Source organism: Perca fluviatilis, chromosome 3, assembly GCF_010015445.1.
Source record: "Perca fluviatilis chromosome 3, GENO_Pfluv_1.0, whole genome shotgun sequence".
Classification (NCBI taxonomy): domain Eukaryota; kingdom Metazoa; phylum Chordata; class Actinopteri; order Perciformes; family Percidae; genus Perca; species Perca fluviatilis.
Window position 1 is genome coordinate 16644201 of NC_053114.1, and position 19155 is coordinate 16663355.

The following is a 19155-nucleotide window of genomic DNA, read 5'->3' on the forward strand; positions in this document are numbered from 1 at the left end:
CATAACATTACATCTTTTATTCTCAAGTGTAATGACAAAGCTTTCTATATTATTTAATAGTGGGATCATTATCTCCAGAATTTCATTTATTGGTAATTCAAAATTTTAAAGAGGTTGATTTTAACCAGTTAGCTATTTATTCTGATGATTCTTTCCAGATAATGGTGTATTTCAGGTTGTGTTCTACCTAAAATAATGTCCATTGTTTGGCAGCTCTGCCTGCAGTAGAGAAACAGTGTGTTCATAGTGAACGTTGTCTCTGTGAAACTGCTCAGAAGAAAAACAATCCTGATTAATAATTTATCCTAATTAGGATATTCGGATCCAGAGAGACGCGAAGACACCTGAGAAGGACTGTATGTCCTGCCAACCGCTTGCATTTTTCATTACCTTCTGGCATTTATACAATCCAGCCACAATTTATCCCTCACAGCCACGCACTTCGCCTCACGCATCTCATTCCTCTTCTTTCCTCGAGGCTGATGACATTACCGTCCCTCCTGACAGCGAGTCTGTCTCCCAGTCCTGTAATTAGCTCCACATAAACCCCATAAGCTCAGCCTCTTCATGGGCTCTGTGAAGGCCTCTTCTGCTGCCATTCAGATGCCTTTGAGATGGCTGTGATGACATTACAGTGAATCCTTGGTACTCCGGCGTCCGGAGGCCACAGGCTTTATGGTCTCCATAAATTTACCCTTACTTGATAAAATTACCACTCCGTTGAACCCTGCATTATTGAATTTGTCTGTGTGTTGTTTGGCGGTCTCAGACGAGGTGGGAAAAGAGAAAAAAGGATGTGAAAGCATCCAGTGAAAAGAAAACCGAAGCAACACACCTGCATTTTTGACAATTAACATCCCAGCAGGCTTTTGAGGTTGGTGATCTTGTTGAGTGACGTTCTTCCAAAGTTTTCATCTTAAAGCAAAAGTTATTTTTTTGTTGCTTTCTGGGAGTAAGTTAGATATGAGAAAATGAATATACCATTGAATATCTGTCCATGAAACCGATATGAGTGTACATAATTAGCTTCTTTTTTTTGCCACTTGGCTTAGCTTGGTGTAGCACAAAAACTGAAAGCAGGGGGAAACAGCTAGCCAGGCTCTGTTCAAAGATTTAAAAATTCAATCCACCTACCAGCACCTCTAATCACTCACTATTTAACACATTATATGTCACCAGTGGATTTCTTGGCTCTGAGTGGTAACTTCCTGGAATCTCCACTGGTTGTTGGTTGTCATGAATTGTCGATTTTAACCCTTGTTTTTTTTTTATGGATTAAGCAAACAAAATATAACGTGTCCTAGTGAGCTTTAAAGATGCTGGTAGGTGGATTTGTAGGTGGAACATTTGAACAGAGCTTGGTTAGCAGTTTTTCCTTGTTTAAAGTCTTTGTGCTAAGCTAAGCTAACCAGACTGTAGCTTTTTTATTTACATCTCATCTCATCTATAACTCTCAGTATGAAAAAGAACAGGCACATTTAAAAAACAAAACATTTAAGTACTCCTGTAAAACTCTGCCCTCTTACATTAGCAGCTAGCTGAGCAGTGTGCTGTGAAGCTTTTCTAAATCAGATCTACCTCAAATGTCACTTTCTATCTGGTTTCATTTGTGCTGTTGTTTGCTATCAATAACAGTGTTATCAAATCCAGCGCAGTCTCATCCTCTCTTCTAAATGAATGCCAGAGACAGAGACACTATCATTAGACTAAAATAAAATAAATATCCTGCCTCAGTTTCCAAACCTGGTAATTGCTGTATTTTGCTCATTCATGAGCAGCTGGCACATTTTGATTTGTATGGCTAGAGAGAATGAAAGTCTTCAACAGTGCAATCACCAGCCAGAGTCAGAGATGACGATGGTGCTGGAAGAGAAGAATGAACAGACAGAGCAGCAGTAGGGGGTAGTGTAAATAAATAAAAATTATATAGAGATGACAGTACAGTATGAGCAAGCAAGTCTGCGGCGGTGGGGATTTCTAGATTGAGCAAAGAGGAAATGCTTTCAAAGTTTGAAATTCAGCAGAGAAAAGGAAAGCGCCTGGAGTCTAATAACTATTAATAATGTATCATGGGGGCGTCTGCCATACACCAGCCCCTCATTTGGAGACACAAACGACACCTCATCAACCAAAACACCAGGGAGGCACCAACACTTTGAGCAGCTGCAGCACAGCAGCCTGGTTCAGTGAAGTCTATCGCACATCTGTCCCTCTGTAACCACACAGCCACCACAGATCCCAACACAAACTCAGCACAGCATCGTTCATTATTAGGATTTAAAATGGCAAATGTAAAGAAGGAAATGTATTGTTTGATGAAGTAGAAATTTCAAGAAAAGACATGAGTGGGCATTATTATACTTGCATCTGAAATCTTATCTCATTTATAATTACATGCAGTATTTGCAGTAATGGAATGCAACTGTGTACATCTGCTCAACTACTGTACTTGTTTACTTAACTATTGCACTAGTACAAATCTGAGGTTCTGCTTTTCTTGAGTATTTCCATTTCATGCTTCTTTACATCTCTACTCTACATTTCAGAGGGTGATATATCTTATGCAATATTATACTCTGTTATACTCTACGCCTACCAAGAGCCTGGGTCTGTCCGAGGTTTCTTCCTGAGAGGGAGTTTTTCCTCGCCACTGTCGCACTGAATGCTTGCTCTTGGGGGAATTACTGGAATTGTTGGGTCTTTGTAAATTATAGAGTGTGGTCTAGACCTACTCTATCTGTAAAGTGTCTTGAGATAACTATTGTTATGAATTGATACTATAAATACAATTGAATTGAATAGATTAAATTACACTACACACATAAAACAGTTCAAATTAGCTCCGTCTCGATTAACTACAACAGTAAAGTTCTGCTTGCACATATATGCATCAGTAACAACAATCCATGAATATAATATATGGTAGTATAACACCCACAGAAGCAATTTATCTGAACTATAAAGACTTTTAGTTTTAATACTTTAAGTACAGAATGGTAATAATACTTCCGTACTTTAACTGATATTTTCAATCAAGGACCTGTACTTTTTATATTGCAGTATCTGAATACTTCCATCATTGTCTATCATCATTGGATTATTATTATTATTGTTATTATTATTATTGATACAGTAACATGCACAAAGCATTTCAATGCTTTATATGCTTCTAGGTAGTAACAGTGTGTCAGATTTTGTTGATGTTTCGTCAGTAAAATCTGAATCTGCAAAGTCCTAATAGATGTCAGATAAATGTAGTGGAGTACGAAGTATAAAGTAGAAATACTTGTGTGAAGTACAAGTTACATTCCACCACTGCGTGTATGAACATTCAGTCTCTATATTTGTTGTGTTTTTGGATAATATTTGTGCTGGAAGCTTTTGGACCACCTTCATCTGACGTAAACAAAAACAAAGTTATTTCTATCTCTTAATAAAGAATGCAGCGTTTGCATCAGAAGTAAACACTCAATGAATGCGTAATGTGAGAAGCTGCTAGTAGTTGTGCTGATGTTACACAAACATTCAGGGCTTGCCACAGGAGGCTCAGTTTGGCTCGCATGGTAGAGAGGAGCTTTGGCCTGAAGCGAACTTGTTACTTTTTCTCATTAACAGTCAATAAAAGAATCATGTAGCGGTCCGAGACCTTTCTGTCCTTACAGTGATGCACTTTAATTCCCTGTGATGTCTCCAAGAAAATTTAGCTCTGCAGTCGGAGGTCACTGAGCGTTAAATGAATTAATAAAACGGACAAACAAAGGCAAAACATAAAATCTAAGGACAACGTTTGAGGACACCGAGCTTTTATAAAGAAAACCTTCAATTCAGGCTAAAAATAAACTGCATGAACTGAAAACTTTCCCTGTTCTCCTCATACTGCTCATCTTCATAATCAACCGCAGTATCTGTTCACGCCCACACCTGTGAAGCTTCTGTGTGAAGGCACTGACACCTTGTGGTGAGATGGGATGGTACAAGTAACAGCAGGTGCTCGATTACAAATACAAATGTGACTCTGTGGCAGCAATAGATTGTTTGTTTGTTTCAGTCAGTGGTGTAGTCTACATGATACGCAGGTATATACTAAGAAAGCTCCAGGATTTCCATATACCCACTTAAAATGCCCAATGACACGCCATAACATACTTTCCATTATATTTTGGAGAAGCCTGTGTGTGTGTGTGTGTGTGTGTGTGTGTGTGTGTGTGTGTGTGTGTGTGTGTGTGTGTGTGTGTGTGTGTGTGTGTGTGTGTGTGTGTGTGTGTGTGTGTGTGTGTGTGTGTGTGTGTGTGTGTGTGTGTGTGTGTGTGTGTGTGGTCTGTCTTTGAAATATCTCGTGCAGCATTTTAGTCATTTTCATTTCATTTTCAGTGACACTGCCATGTGGTCTATGGAAACATTTGCATTCGTTATGATTCTCCTATCTTAACCTTAATTTGGGTATTTCCTTTAATTTTTCATCATCTCTATGTCTCTAATAGACATCAAACTGATAAATGAAGATGAAATTGAGCTTTTACTGAATACAGATTTCCCTTTAATTTTGTTGAAATATTGAAAAAACACACACATACACCAGTGGTGGAAAATAATAATGAAATACAAGTACAGAAGGCTACTTAAAGGTGCAGTAGGTAAGACTTATAAAGCTAACTTATTTGCTGAAACTGACCCTATGTTCAAGTAGAACTACCTGAAGCAGGAAATTTAAACAAAAATCTGGCTCCTCTGGCACCACTTACAGCCTGTAGTGCGATTTGCAAAAATCCACAGCTCCTTGTTCAGATGCAACAATCAGGGCCAGGGGGGTCTAACTGCGTGTCAATCACTGCTCATGCACACGCATTCATTCTCCCTTCTGGGGGAAGGGCCTTAGGAGACCGTTTTGGGCTTTAGCAAAAAGGCGGTATGGACTGAGAAGTTGTTGATGTTCATTATTTTTTGGCTGAGTCCTGGATCTTCGCAATCCTACCTACATTACCTTTAAGAGCAATTTTATGGTATGTTAGGTTGAGTGTTTCCATTTTCTGTTTCTTTGCACTTCTACTTCACTTTATACTTCTATAAAGTTGTCTAACAAAAGAGGAGGGAAGTAAGAGCTACAAAACATTACCATTACCTGCAAGTAATTCCAAAATATAGTCTGGTGTTGCAGTAGTAAAGGCACTTCTTTGTTTTGTTTTTTAAAGGAACTTAACTCTACCTGGAAATCTAATTTCTGGGGACCTCCAGTGGTTTAACTTTATCAGACAACAGTGACATCACTGTTGGTTTCAGGTGCAAACACAACAGGAAGAGCGCTTCTTCTTGCCTATTTACATTATTTTTCTGTCACGAGATGACATCAAGTTGGTTTCCACAATTAGGCAATAGAAACCATCTAGCATTAGAGGAAACTTCTTGGCTTTCCATGAAATTAAAAACTTTTTGTGCAGAAGCTCAGCAGTAACAAACTTACTTGTCCGCCATCTTGGAAAACCTATTGAAAATTGAATAAAAAAAAAAAATTAAAAAAAAAATTTTTTAAAAAATTAACGGAAAGAGCGGGACTTCCCAAGTGCAAGGTGCACATGAGGTGGTAGTAGCTCTACCTCAGCTGATGATCACACGGCAGCAGCTGGTAGAGATATACATATGTTTTAATTTAATCATTTTAGAGCTTGTAAGTGATGGCAAAGACACTACAGAACCTCTTCTTTTTTTGGATTCATCCACTACAAGCCATGTGAGATATGTTTTTGTCCGTGTGTGTTGTCTGCGATGCTGTTGGTACACACAGTGTTTTGTTTGCATGCCGCTGATTTATGTGCCGTTTTGTGTGCCAAACTGATATTAAGTGGAAACCACACCACAACCTGCACAAACCGGCACCTTGCTGGTCGAGTTTTGGAGACACAGAGCACATTCCTGACCACACCCGACCACACCCATCATTGTGAGTGGGTGGGGTCAGAAGTGCAACAGTCTTGAAACTTTCAACCACAGAGGGCAGCGGAACACTGTTTTTCTGCCTGGTGTTCAGTTACTCACCAAAGGAAGTGTGGTGAGTATAAATGGTAACACCAAAATAAAAATTGAAAATAAAAATAAAAACTCACCTTTTACATAACTATAAAACTAAGAGGGTATGTTAATCTGTTCATCTCAACAGAGACCCCTGTGATTTCCCTCTCATTATATATTTTGTTTGTTTTTTCACCATATTCTTACAAATAACTGTTGTTGTCGCTTGACCTTGTTTTCTGTGCTCTTGGCTCTCTTGGGGCCTAACCCTCTGCACTTGACTTTGTTTAAACTGTTGCCACTGGAAGTCTTAATGACTTACCTATAAACTAACTGATTCAAAGCTAACCAAACTAACTTCCAGTCAGATGTGCATCACCTGTTTGTTTATTTTCTTTGGCTCTAAAGCTGTGGTGTTGCTCTGACTGCAGCTCTGCTCCTCGGAGAGACAGAGCTGAATGAGATCCCAAGGTGCTCTGCTGTACTACATGTTATTAGTTCATCACACTTTCACAGTTGTTCTGACTGCATCTGAAAACACAACATGGTGGATTACTAACAGTGGTTTCACTGCATGGCTGATGGTTTGGAGATGTGATTGAACTTAGAGCTGACTTCTTTGGCGTAACAAAATTGAAGAGTTTAAAGAAACGTGACAAAATGTGTATGTTTTAAACATACTTTGTCTGGATTCATTTGAATGGACTTGTAAACAGAAGCTTGATACTGAGGATTAGGCATTTCAGAGTCATTTGGGTGTTCCATCAAGACTTTGGGATAAAGCATTAACTTGTCTTTTGTGTTTAAATTTAAGCTAGCATGACGCTCTGTTATAGATTACTGAGCTCAAAACAAAACCGCTTTTGTACACTCTAAAGTAATGTCACCAAAGTAAAAATATATCACACCAAAATAATTGGAATAGACTTTTCTTTTTTCTTTGTAACATGTGCAAACTGTCAAACAAACCACAAACAACTTCTCCTGCTTTTCTACTTCCTAATTATGCGGTGGCAGTGAGACGTGTTTGCTTTCATTGCTCTAGAGTTTAAACAAGATAACAGGCCTGCAGGGCTCAGGCTGGGCCGGCCGTATTTGCTGGGTGTGACGGTTGCCGGCGGTCTGTGTGGGCAGTTGGTGACATGTCCGTTAAACCAGGAGAGGAGCAAGAAAGTGGCATGAAAGGAACTCTGTTGACTTTTCTGCCAGACCGATTTACACCCTTCATTCATGATGTCACACCTTATCTGGACCGGCTGAAACTCAGATAGCGCTTGTTGTGTTCAGCGTTGAGCTGAGCTACTCGTGTGCTGCACAGTTTCTGGCAGGAAAATAGCTGAAAAAATTAGCCTCAGTTACATTATTGTCAATCATAGCTGGTGGGCGATTCTTTTTTTTTTTACTGAAACCTGCCTTACTGGCTTGACTGTCGTCTCTTTGTGATGTCACCCAATTACAAAAAGAAAAGCTTTGTTTTGGAAACAGCAGTCAGGGTGAATAAGAATGAATGCAAGGTTTTGATCTTGAAAAACGTGTCTTCCTCTACATGTGTGTGTGTGTGAGAGAGAGAGAGAGAGAGAGAGAGAGAGAGTATACACTTGTGTGCACATACTCTCCAGCTCCAGAGAGACAGCAGCAGGAGGAGTGGCACAGGTACACTGGATATTCTCACTAGGTGTGAAGAGGGAGGAGATGAAGGGGAGAAACCTTGAGGGCAACATAGCAACACAAACCTTATAAAGGAGGCACACCCTCACCAGCGGCCTCAGCTCTCCTCCTGAACAGCAACAGCAGCAGCAGTAGCCAGCAGCAGCCAGCAGCCATGCTCAGCCTCATCAAATTACCTCGAGTCTTCACCATCAATCAAGTGCCCAAAGTAAGTAAACTTCGCTGTATCTTTACTGGACATTTCAGCTTTCACACAGTCAGACTGAGCTGGACTCAGGAGGAGGTTGACTGTAGGTTAGGTAAATATAAAATAACAAAATGGAGAAAACTGTAAGTCAAAAGTGTAAAAAAAAAAGTTAATTCATTTTGCTCACAGTCACACTTTTCATGTTTCACTTTATGAGAAAAAAAAAGATTGATCCTCTGTAAGGGTAAAGGGTGATTTATCCCTTTTAGATTTTTAGAAGCCTTACAAGGTGAAAGTTTACAGTATTTCACCTTTCCCTTTGCCAGACCCTCCTCCAAACCGCACTGGAGGAGAGTCTGGCTACTCCACATCGCATTCGGGGATGGGAGGAAAACGTGCCCAAGGCAACAGATATCCGGCCTAAATGAGTGAAATCTGGCGGATTTTCCTGCGGCAACGGGGCAATCCCAGAAGTGAAACGTCAAGGCTATAGACTACACATGAACAAACATGACCACTTTCTTATACCTTTAATTATATTGTGAGTCCTCAAATTTATTTTGGGACACCTTGGGGGGATCCTGAGAAACATGCAACACTTGGTCCACTAAGAATAACCTTGTATGGTTTGTTGAGAGACTTCTTTTGCCTCCAGAGCCGGAGAAAAATAGGTTTCACACAGTTTTCAAACTGGCTGAGGACTAACCAAGATTTTTCTTTCTCAAGGTTTTCCATGAGGACAGCATAATCTCTGGCTACCGACATCCCCGCAGCTCCGCCACTGACTGCATCCTGAGCCTCTTCCAGCTGACCAATGAGACGCTCAACATCTGGACTCACTTTTTGCCCACCTGGTACAGCTGACAATTGTTATTTTTTGCTGCAATGCATCGGAAGATTTAAGGTTCATAAACGTACTTGCTACCTGTCATGTGTTTCGTAGACTGACAACACAAAGTGATACACCTGAGGGCACTTTCAATTGTTTTTGTTTTCATAACAGTCACAAGGTGTTCTTTGTCCTGCTCAAAGGTAAAAGGAATCTTGCACAGCTTGTAGAACGTGTAGGTCAGAGTAATCCAGAATACGATTGTGTGGTTTTATAGACATTTTCTGAATTCATAGCTCTATTATGCTGAACCTACCTACTATGACTCAAAGACTAAAGGTTAATTATATCAGTTATGGCACATTACTGACTAAAGACTATCGTTCAATTTATCCAGAGTTACAATATCTGTTTGCTTAGTATGATGTGAATACATCCCAGTGTATATTTATTACCATAAATGCACTCTTCAAGGAGTTAAATAGATGCCAGACGAGCAGTGCACTTAACATAGTAATACAATTGTTGTGGAAACTGTAGAGCAACTCAAATCACTCACGGGACTCACAAACTCAACTAATATGAGAAGGATTACACAGACAGGTTTGTTTTAAAGTCATACACCCTGGCAACCATGTCTATAGACCTCCTGCAGTGCCTCCCTGTCAATGGCCTTTTACTGAACAGTATGTGCAACAGGACTCTCATAATCAGTCCTAGCAGCTACAGTAGTGACAACAGAACTAAACACTTGTTGGCTCAACTTAATTTAAAAAGTTTGTCTACCCTAAAACTTTCAAGTTATCTGAAATTTTGTTCAGATAACTTGAAACTTTATTTGATAACTTAAGAGTTAGAGTTAATGTTAACGTTCAATGTTTGATGAAACAAACAGTAGAACGTCTTAACCTGAGTTGACAAAAAAACTAGCTGGCCCTAAAATTGAGGGAACTCCAGAAGACTTTGCAGCTAGTTGCCTTAGGGTTAGGGTAAGGGTTATTTCTTAGAGTTTTCTCAGCTTTTGTTATGGTGTATTGAGAGAGATGCAACACATGTATGTGCAGACATATAGGCTAAAAAGCTGAAGAGGAAGATAGATAGCAAGTGAAAGAATGATAATAATTTCCATATCTGTCTACTGCACCTCTTTCTGTCTTTCTAACTGGAGCTCCATAAAAGCAAAATTTTGGCTCCTCAGCTTCCTCCCCAAGTTTAGTGTATCCCCTCTATTTGACAAACACTGCATCACAATCCATCCAAGACTCAACTGATGCATTTTTCTTTTATTATATGCATATGTGTGTTTTTAGGTCTCACGATTCAACATTACTACAGAGGCTGCTGGTCCCATGATTCACGCTGCACTTCCTCCCTGCTAAAATAAAATGCCAGTTGCTTTGACTGCATAGTCCAGGAAAAAAGTGTGTGTGTGTGTGTGTGTGTGTGTGTGTGTGTGTGTGTGTGTGTGTGTGTGTGTGTGTGTGTGTGTGTGTGTGTGTGTGTGTGTGTGTGTGTGTGTGTGTGTGTGTGTGTTGAGCTTATGCTAAGGCCACATGGGTATTTGTGTCTTGGGGCTCGGCGGAGACCTACAGTCACGCCGGTAATGAGCAGATCTGTGCTCGAGGCTTTCATATGAGTTGCCTCTATTAGTTAACTGCTCAGTGATGGGGAAAAGCACAAATAATGTTGATTTGTTAATGAGATGCACTGAGACGTGGAAAACAAATGTACAATGCAAACTATAGCCTCCTGCTAAGATTGAGGTTTTTGTGTAGAACTGTTAGCAGTTACGATTTAATTGAGTGATACTTAATCATGAACATCTTGGTTTTGACTATGTATATACAATATATATATATATATATATATATATATATAGATATTGTATATAATGTACTGTATGTACAGTATGTCTGATGTTGTTTGCATTCTGTTTAAGTTTTAAGTCTGGTAGAGAAAGTAATTAGACACTTTACAGGAGGTTTATACATCTGTTATTTTGTAGTTTTGCTCAGCTGCTCTCTCTCTGACTGGCTTAATGGTTTAGCTGCTTCGATGTTCCAGTTTGTTTGGGTTAGTTAAATAATAGGAAATACACTTACTTGCTTTCTTGCTGAAAGTTAAATGAAGAGATGGACACCACTCTCTGTGCATGAAATATAAGCTAGAGCTGGGAGGCAGTTAGCTTAGCTTAGCATAAAGACTGGCAGCAAGGGAAACAGCTAGCATGGCTCTCTCCAATTAACATGTATTTTCTATCTGAAACGTAAAAATGACAAGTTGTGGTTATATCGGATGTTAGGTGCTGTAACTATGATTTTCAAATAATATACAAAATGTTCATCTACTCCTTCATGATCTCACATGTAAATATTCAAGCGATACTACTAGTGATACTACTACAGTGTAATGGATAATTATCATGAATGAATAAGCATAATCATTCAAGTAGTAAAAAATTAAACTGATCAGTTGTGTGCTTGTTTTAGCTTTGGCTGCAAGAACATTAACTACTTTCTAATTTTACGTACTTTGTCCATTTTTACATCTTAATAAGTTCATGCCACCAGAAATCACAATTGGCCCACTGAACAGTGTTTTGCTCCTCTATTCACATGTAAGGATGTTACCATTTTTAAAGACAATGAATGACTTTCTCTCTCATTCACTTGATCAAAGGGTAGAGGCTACATACCTCCTCTTGGTTGTATAAATCTACGGTTGGGTGACAAATTAAGGGAAAAAAAACAAGCTCCAAAATCTCTCATATGTGTGACTGTGAAGGCCATGAGATTCACATAAGAAATGATTCAGTGCCCCTCGTGTCCTGTATGGAAGTATCTGCACGTTATGTTTCTCCACTCATTTACACAGGTTTTTCCTTTCATATGTCAGTCCTCTGTATGTTTGGACACACTTTTTGTATTATGTATGGTGCAAATTGCTTGACGATTGATATAATGATCAAGCGGCAAAACTAAGTGATTTAAAATTACAATTAGTTGGGACTAAAGACACACACAGAAATCAGTGCTGCTGCATCCAATCTAATCAACTTAATGTGACCCGTTTCTCCTGGCAGGTACTTCCTATGGAAAGTAGTGACGGTGGTGCTGATGCAGACAGCATGGCAGGACTCCTTCATCTGGCCTCTTGTGATCTTCCTGCTCACCTGCTGCATTTATCCGCTGGCGTCGAGCTGTGCTCACACCTTCAGCACCATGTCGACGCGGGCACGCCACATCTGCTTCTTCTTTGACTATGGTGCCCTCAGTCTCTACAGCCTGGGTAAGTGTTTGTGGTTCACTGCCACTCTGTCCATGGTTCTCTTTCATACACTGAGCCCTTCGAGACATCTGTCAGTAACTTAACAACTTTGTGTCAGTAACTCAACCAGATGTCCAGAAGGGCTAAAATCAAGAGCAACTGGACTTGGTTAAAGGTGCTCTGAAGATGTTTCGTCTCTCATTCGAGAGACTTCTTCAGTTCTAAGTGAAGGGTAGGTTTAAACTCTGTGGGATCGTTTTCAAGATGATCGATACCGCTTTATTTCGTTAGTGATCCTGACTGTTGTAACAACGTTGTTATGGACGTTGGAGACACCCGAGGCCAAGTCTGAACGACCATCGTTGGCATTTTCACATTAGGCCAAACTTAAGCGTTTGTTTGGTTTCCTGGAAAGAGATGAAAGGACAGCATTGTAAGTGGGGGATAAGTGGTGTCTCAGACCTCCCCTGTTAAACGACAGTTTCTCTATCCGGGTGTAAATGGCTTCCTTGACACCCCTTTCAAACCATCCATCCTCTCTGTCCAAAATGTGTAACATTTCGAATGTGTAACATTTTGGACAGAGATTGCCATCGATGATTCGTTCAGACTTGGCCTCGAGTTTCTCCAACGACCATAATGACTGAGCACTGAGGAACAATTCTTCACCTTTAACCAAGTCCAGTTGCTCTTTACAGTAATTTTAGCCTTTCTTGGATAACTATGACCTGGATGACTGAGAACCTTCACAGACATCAACCAGATGTGGTTCTCAAAAATTAGAGAAATCTGTCAATAAAGTGAAATCAAATGTAATCAAATCAAATCAAAATATGCTGTATTTGTGTGTAAACATTTTAATAGGAAGAAAGTTCTGCCTCTCAAATAATACAAACGTAGAACGACAGCAACAGAGATATTGTAACATATTGCAGACCACAACATGGATAATTATACATCCTCAGTAGTTATAATATTCTGACTTTTTTTAGCTTTAATGTTCAGTTTTAGGTACTGATTGAAGTTAGTGGTGGTGTTGTTCTGGAGTATATTGACAGGTGTTTGTAATATTCTGTCCAGTGGCGTAAGGTAGTAATGATGGGCCTCAGTGCAGGATTTTATAACGGGCCCTAGTGCGCGCTAGTTACTAGTTATGAAACACAATCACACACACACACACTATATTCTTTACTATAATAACGCCTGTCTATGCCCCCCCTCTACCCTGTCCAACCCCACGGGCGGGCACAGTGCAACGGCACTTTATATATATATATATATATATATATATATATATATATATATATATATATATATATATATATATATATATATAAAGTGCCGAGATCATCTCTCAATGCAAATCAAACCAGCTGTTAGGCTAACTGAAATAAAACCATGCCAATCTCTAGGAATGGTGAAGGGTATGTGATGATGTGGGGCTATTTTAATTCCAAAGGCCAAGGGAACTTTATCAGGATGCATAGTATCCTGGATCCATGAAATAACTGGCCTTTAAAAATAATAATCTGCCTGCCTCTATGGGAATTTAACATAGGGGTGTACTTACTTATGCCCCCTGTATTTTAAGGAAGAACATTTATTTATTTACAATACAATATTCATTCACAAACAAAATTGGTGTCCTTAAAGGTTGGATTTTTCCTCATTTTTTTAATTAATGCATTAAGATCAATTTCCAAAAGATGATTTTTTTAGTCCTCTTTTTAGTCAACTTTAGCATGGGTGTCCTAATTTTTTCACATGACTGTATATATATATATATATATATATATATATATATATATATATATATATTGTATAGTGGTGGACAAATATCATAAATGATAATCCCTCAAACTGGAGTGTAAAGATACTTTTTCCTGAAATAAAATATACAGTTTTAAAAGTTTACAACTTTGCACTGTTGATGTGTCCCCATGCAGGTTCAGCAATCGTCTATTCAGCTTATGTTTTCCCGGACAAGTGGGTGAACAGCTTCTTCCATCAGTGCTACGTCCCCATCGCTGTGCTCAACACTGTCATCTGCACCGCCGTGGCCTGCTACTCCAGGTATGGTGAAAACATAAGCATGCATGTTAAAATGTTCTTATGCTAAATGTACATGCTAAACTTCAGCAAATCAACATTCAGTAGGTGTTAACATGCATGCTAACGTGTTAGCATATTACAGTAACATTGAACTCATTTAACTTCATACAGCATTCTCAAATCTCCAGTGTGTTTATTCAGTGTTGGTTTAACTTGTAAATAAGGATAATGTTATGTTGTAATCTAGTCCTGGTCCAGTTGTGGAAAAAGTACTCAGATCTAAGTAAAAGTAGCAATACCACAGTGTAGAAATACACAGTAACAATCCTGTATTCAAATTTGTACTTAAGTAAAAGTACAAAAGTATTATCATCAAAATTAAAAGTACTTATTATGCAGAATGCATAAATATCATAATACATTTGTTGTATTATTATACTGAAAGTAACTAAAGGTATGAGATAAATGGACTTGAGTATAAAGTACATTTCTCTCTGACATGTAGTAGAGTAGAAGTATAAGGCCGGTTACACACTGCCTGCGTGGCGTGAGCGTGGCATTTCTGTTGCGTGTCAGCTGCGTGGCGGCTGCGTGGATTTTTCTATGTCTTTACACACCAGGAACGTATCTGACGCGGTGCTGCTGCTGCTGCTAGCCTTGTCTGGACACATGTATGTTTCCCATTGATAAAATTAAATACTATGTTAAACATAAATATATACTGATTTGATTACAGCAAAGACAACGTCAGCAGTATTGACGGCAAAATAGGCTACAGAATACTTAATTCTGTATTGACAGGTCAAACATCAACATGTCCTTTATTAATATGTATTTGTGTCTAAACGACATATAAACTTATTTTCCTATTCTATTTTGCCTGGAAACGGAAATGGAAATGCTCAAGTACAAGTACCTCAACATTGTACTTAAGTACAGTACTTGTTTTGTAATTATTACTTTCCAATGTCCTGATCCATGGCAGCATTTTCATGTGACTGGTCTCAAATATTTGTGATGTGCAATCTGAGTAACTGTGTGAGTTAAATCCTGCCTGATCACTGTGGTTATAATATAAAGCTTGATGGGGGACGTGGCTTCAATACCCATTCTGTTGCAATGCAGCCCTGTTCCATTTCACTTACAACAATGATCACACAGTTAGCACTGTTATCTCTTCATGTACTGGATTAATGTTGGCTCAGTGTAGCTAATGTATTGTACTTTCACTAATCTCTCCCCACTCTTCAGGCTTGGCTTACCATTTCTGCAATATAATTATGACACCGTAAAAAGGTAAAGACAATCCATATGCTAAAAATCTGCTTCTCTTGTTCGCTTCACTATTCTATCTATTTTAGTTGTGCCTCAAATGATGGTAGCAATAGATAAATACAATCTCATCGTTTTGATTATTGGCATGTCTTCAGGCAGACTTCATCCCATAAACATTGTTAACTTTCAAGAGTTGAGCAACTCTTTTTTTAATACAATGGGTGTTAGCTAAGTGTGACTACAGGGACCAGACCTCGCAGTTTACTCTAATTGTAGTTTCAGCTGGGCCGTTTAGAGTGGCAAAACGTGTTCTGTAACAAGTGACTCACTGACTTTGACTCTAAGAAAATCAAAGATGGATTAAGTGTTCTGGCACTATACAATATGTGCATGCGTAATAACTTTTTTTAACTCTCGTATATAAGAATTCTGTATGGTATACTATTTTTTTAAGTTTCCACATAACTTCATCCACAGCTATAACACGTGTAACCATGAGGAATATTTAATTAATATAATTATTGTTTGTCATTATTGAAAATTACATCTTTCTTCTTGTTATTTCAGATTCCCTGAGAGCCAGGCTCCAAAGTTCAGCAAATTTCTCCGTGTTGTTGCCTTTGCCTATCCATACCTGTTTGACAACATTCCTCTGTTCTACAGGGTAGGGCCACATCTGTGCACTTCACAAATGTCCTCACACAAGACACATCTGAAAAGACGTGTGTCTCCAGTGTGTGTCACAGATAACATTCAATATATTGCATATTGTTTAAAACACAAATCTTTAAATGGAATGCACATTGTAAATTTACACAAGTTATGATATGATATATGATGTGAATCTGGTCCTGTTACAATGAAAAAGTAAATAATTCACCCTGAGACTGAACCACAGTTTCATGTTGCAAATCACCCGACAGCACCACTAACAGTTACTTGTTAAGAAGTTGATAACCTTAAGAAATGTGAAGGTGATAAAATTGGTAATAATGGAGCACTGCCATCTGTTAAATCTGTTCACAGGTGTTTCTGTGTGAAGGAGCGGGCTGTACAGACAATCATACCAACATCCTCCACTACAACCACATCGCCTTGGCTCTCCTCACAGGCTTTCTGTTTGCCACACATTTACCTGAGCGCCTGGCACCTGGCAGCTTCGACTACATAGGTAAGACTGATCTGAGGAGTAGCTTTTGTTGTTGTCATTAGCATGTTAAGCTTTGGTTTGTTTGCCCAGTGTGCCAACCAGAACCCACCGAGAAGTAACATCTGCTGTTCCCTAGAACACTGAGGAGTGTTTCAGCATCTTTCAGCTAATTTGTTGGCTTGTCTTTTCTTTTTTGATCCATTGTCAGTCACAGTAGTCAGCTGTTTTTAGCAAGAAAACCCCACTGCTCATAACCAAATGGCAGATAAAGTTAACAATTAGCTGGTAAACATAGTGGACCACTTAGCAGTTACAGAGCTAAATATTTCCCTCAAGAGTATGTTGAGACTAAAACAGAGCTAATAGGAGAGTACTTCAGTATATAAATAAATGTTGTTTCACATCTGGTGGATGTGTAAATGAGATAGTGTTTTCTAACAAGTCATATCAACTTAAAAGGCAATGATGATATGTCAGTGTTGTGTTTACAGCTTTTTTCCATGGCCTAAAAAATAGTTAAAGCAGGTAAATGCACAGTATATCTTCCTCTGTATTATTATTCTGTTTTCAGTTTATTTTAATCTTTTGTTTCTTTTAATATTTTATTTACTGTTCATTGGACCATTTACCAACTTATGCATTTTTAAGTGCCAGTAGATTTTGTAAAGGACTTGAAGTCTTAGGTTTTATAGCCTACTGTAAATACAGTCAGTAATGTTGCAATAATAGTGATACTGATTTTAAGTGCAGTTTCATTTCCTTACATATCCCTTTCTCACAAGCTTGTCTCAAATGAGTTTAAAGACAACAAAGTACTTAAATGTAACAACATGAAGTATGTAATGTGGGAGCAGAGCAAAGCCCAAGAGACTACAGTAAGATACATGTATCACAGGCTACTACTCATTATATGCAAGGAAATGTATCACAGGCTACTACTCATTATATGCAAGGAAACATTTGGGAAAAGTCAAGGATGTCTAAAAAACATATGCTTATATAAAACATTATGCTTTAAACTTGCATAATTCTATCTTTTTTAAAAGTATGAAACCAATTTAAAAAGTGGATTGAGTGAAAAGTTATGCCATAATGATGCATTCATGTGCAATTTACTGATCTAAAAGTCAGCTTTTTTTTACAGCTCCCTTTAAACAACTTAAATACATTGTCAAACTTTGTGAAACACAGAATTCACATAAACACATACTTTAAATGTATTCTCATTGTGTTAAACATTGTAAAGTAAAGCTAATGCATAACCACCTCCACATTTTTTCATGAAATCAGTTGGCACTCTAGTGACTCACTTGCTCAGTGGGGAGGGCTTTGAAATGTACAACTACTGTTTCTACTGTGACGTCACTGTGCTGACTCAAACATGACTCGACTAACTCAAACATGACTCGACTGCTCTCTCTGCAGGTCACAGCCATCAACTCTTCCATGTGTGCGGCATCCTCGGCACTCACTTCCAGATGAAGGCCATGGAACAGGACATGGTAACACGGCGCCTCTGGCTCCTTGAACACTCCATACCCCTTAGCTTTGCCAACTCAGTGGGTGCAGCGCTGCTTTGTGTGGTGGTAAATTTGACTATCATCATCCTCTACAGTCTACCTCTCCTCTCTGCTCCAGTCCATCAAGAAAAGAAACATGATAAAGGTCCAAGGAAAGCCTCAGCCAAGGTCTGCCCCTGCTACTAAACCTCCGGCTTCAAGTCACGGCTGAGAGATTCCGGCTGGTTACGAGACATACAGTATGGACGTGAAAAGAGTGCAATATGGGTGATTTTGAAGAACACAGCTATGAGGAACTGACATAATCATAACTTGCAGTCGGCATTAAACTCATGGTGGGATACGGCCTTCAGACAACACTGGGATTACTGCTATTACGTGTAGGTAAACTGAAAACAAGGGTGTTAGTTGCACAAGCATATAATGGAAATATAACAAAATGGTTGCCATAATATGTAATTAATCTAAATGTTTCTGAGGAAACTGTTTCCTACAAAAAGCTACAAATGTAGCATGTTAGCTACATTATGAGTGCAGTGCTATAAATGTGTATAAAATACTTTGATATATATTTGATATATTTGCTCTATTCTCTGATTTCCGCACATGGGTTAAGAAGACACTGTCAGCTGCTTGGAACAAAATATTTAAAATTCAAAACGCTAGTTTCACTGTCAATTTCAAATTGTAGTGCTGCATTTCCAGTGTAGTCTGATGTATTGTAGTGAGTATTCCGTACTCTATATAAATATATTGGCCTATATTTATGGGCCAGAATCTGCCTTTGGGGGAGGGGGGCATATCATAGTGGGGGGTCTGGGTGTCCTCCCCCAGGGTTATTTTGAGCGTCAAAGACTTCATTTCCTGCATTCAGATAACTTTTTTTCAACAATTTACAGTGGAAATACCTTTATTTAGCCTATGTAAAGAAGAAAAACACAGATGATAATTCAAAATATATCAAAAATATAATGGAAAGTATGTTTTTGTGTGTCATTGGGCATTTTTAAGAGGGTATATGGAAATCCTTTTATCCAATTATTTTTTGGGCTTTTGTAGGCCTTTATTGACAGGACAGCTGAAGAAATGAAAGGGGAGAGAGAGGGGGAATGACATGCAGCAAAGGGCCGCAGGTCGGAGTCAAACCCTGGCCCGCTGCGTCGAGGAGTAAACCCTGGCACCCAAATCCTGGAGCTTTCTTAGT

General features: G+C 38.9%; 1 protein-coding gene across 1 annotated transcript; it reads left to right on the plus strand.

The window, feature by feature from the left end:
- The first annotated feature begins 7616 nt into the window (after window positions 1–7616).
- Window positions 7617–18529, plus strand: paqr5b (progestin and adipoQ receptor family member Vb). Its single transcript, XM_039795182.1, has 8 exons — window positions 7617–7879; window positions 8585–8712; window positions 11770–11975; window positions 13901–14027; window positions 15258–15302; window positions 15849–15945; window positions 16308–16452; window positions 17857–18529. The coding sequence occupies exons 1-8, from the start codon at window positions 7826–7828 to the stop codon at window positions 18135–18137; spliced, it is 1083 nt and encodes a 360-aa protein (XP_039651116.1). The 5' UTR covers window positions 7617–7825; the 3' UTR covers window positions 18138–18529.
- Window positions 18530–19155: the final 626 nt, after the last annotated feature.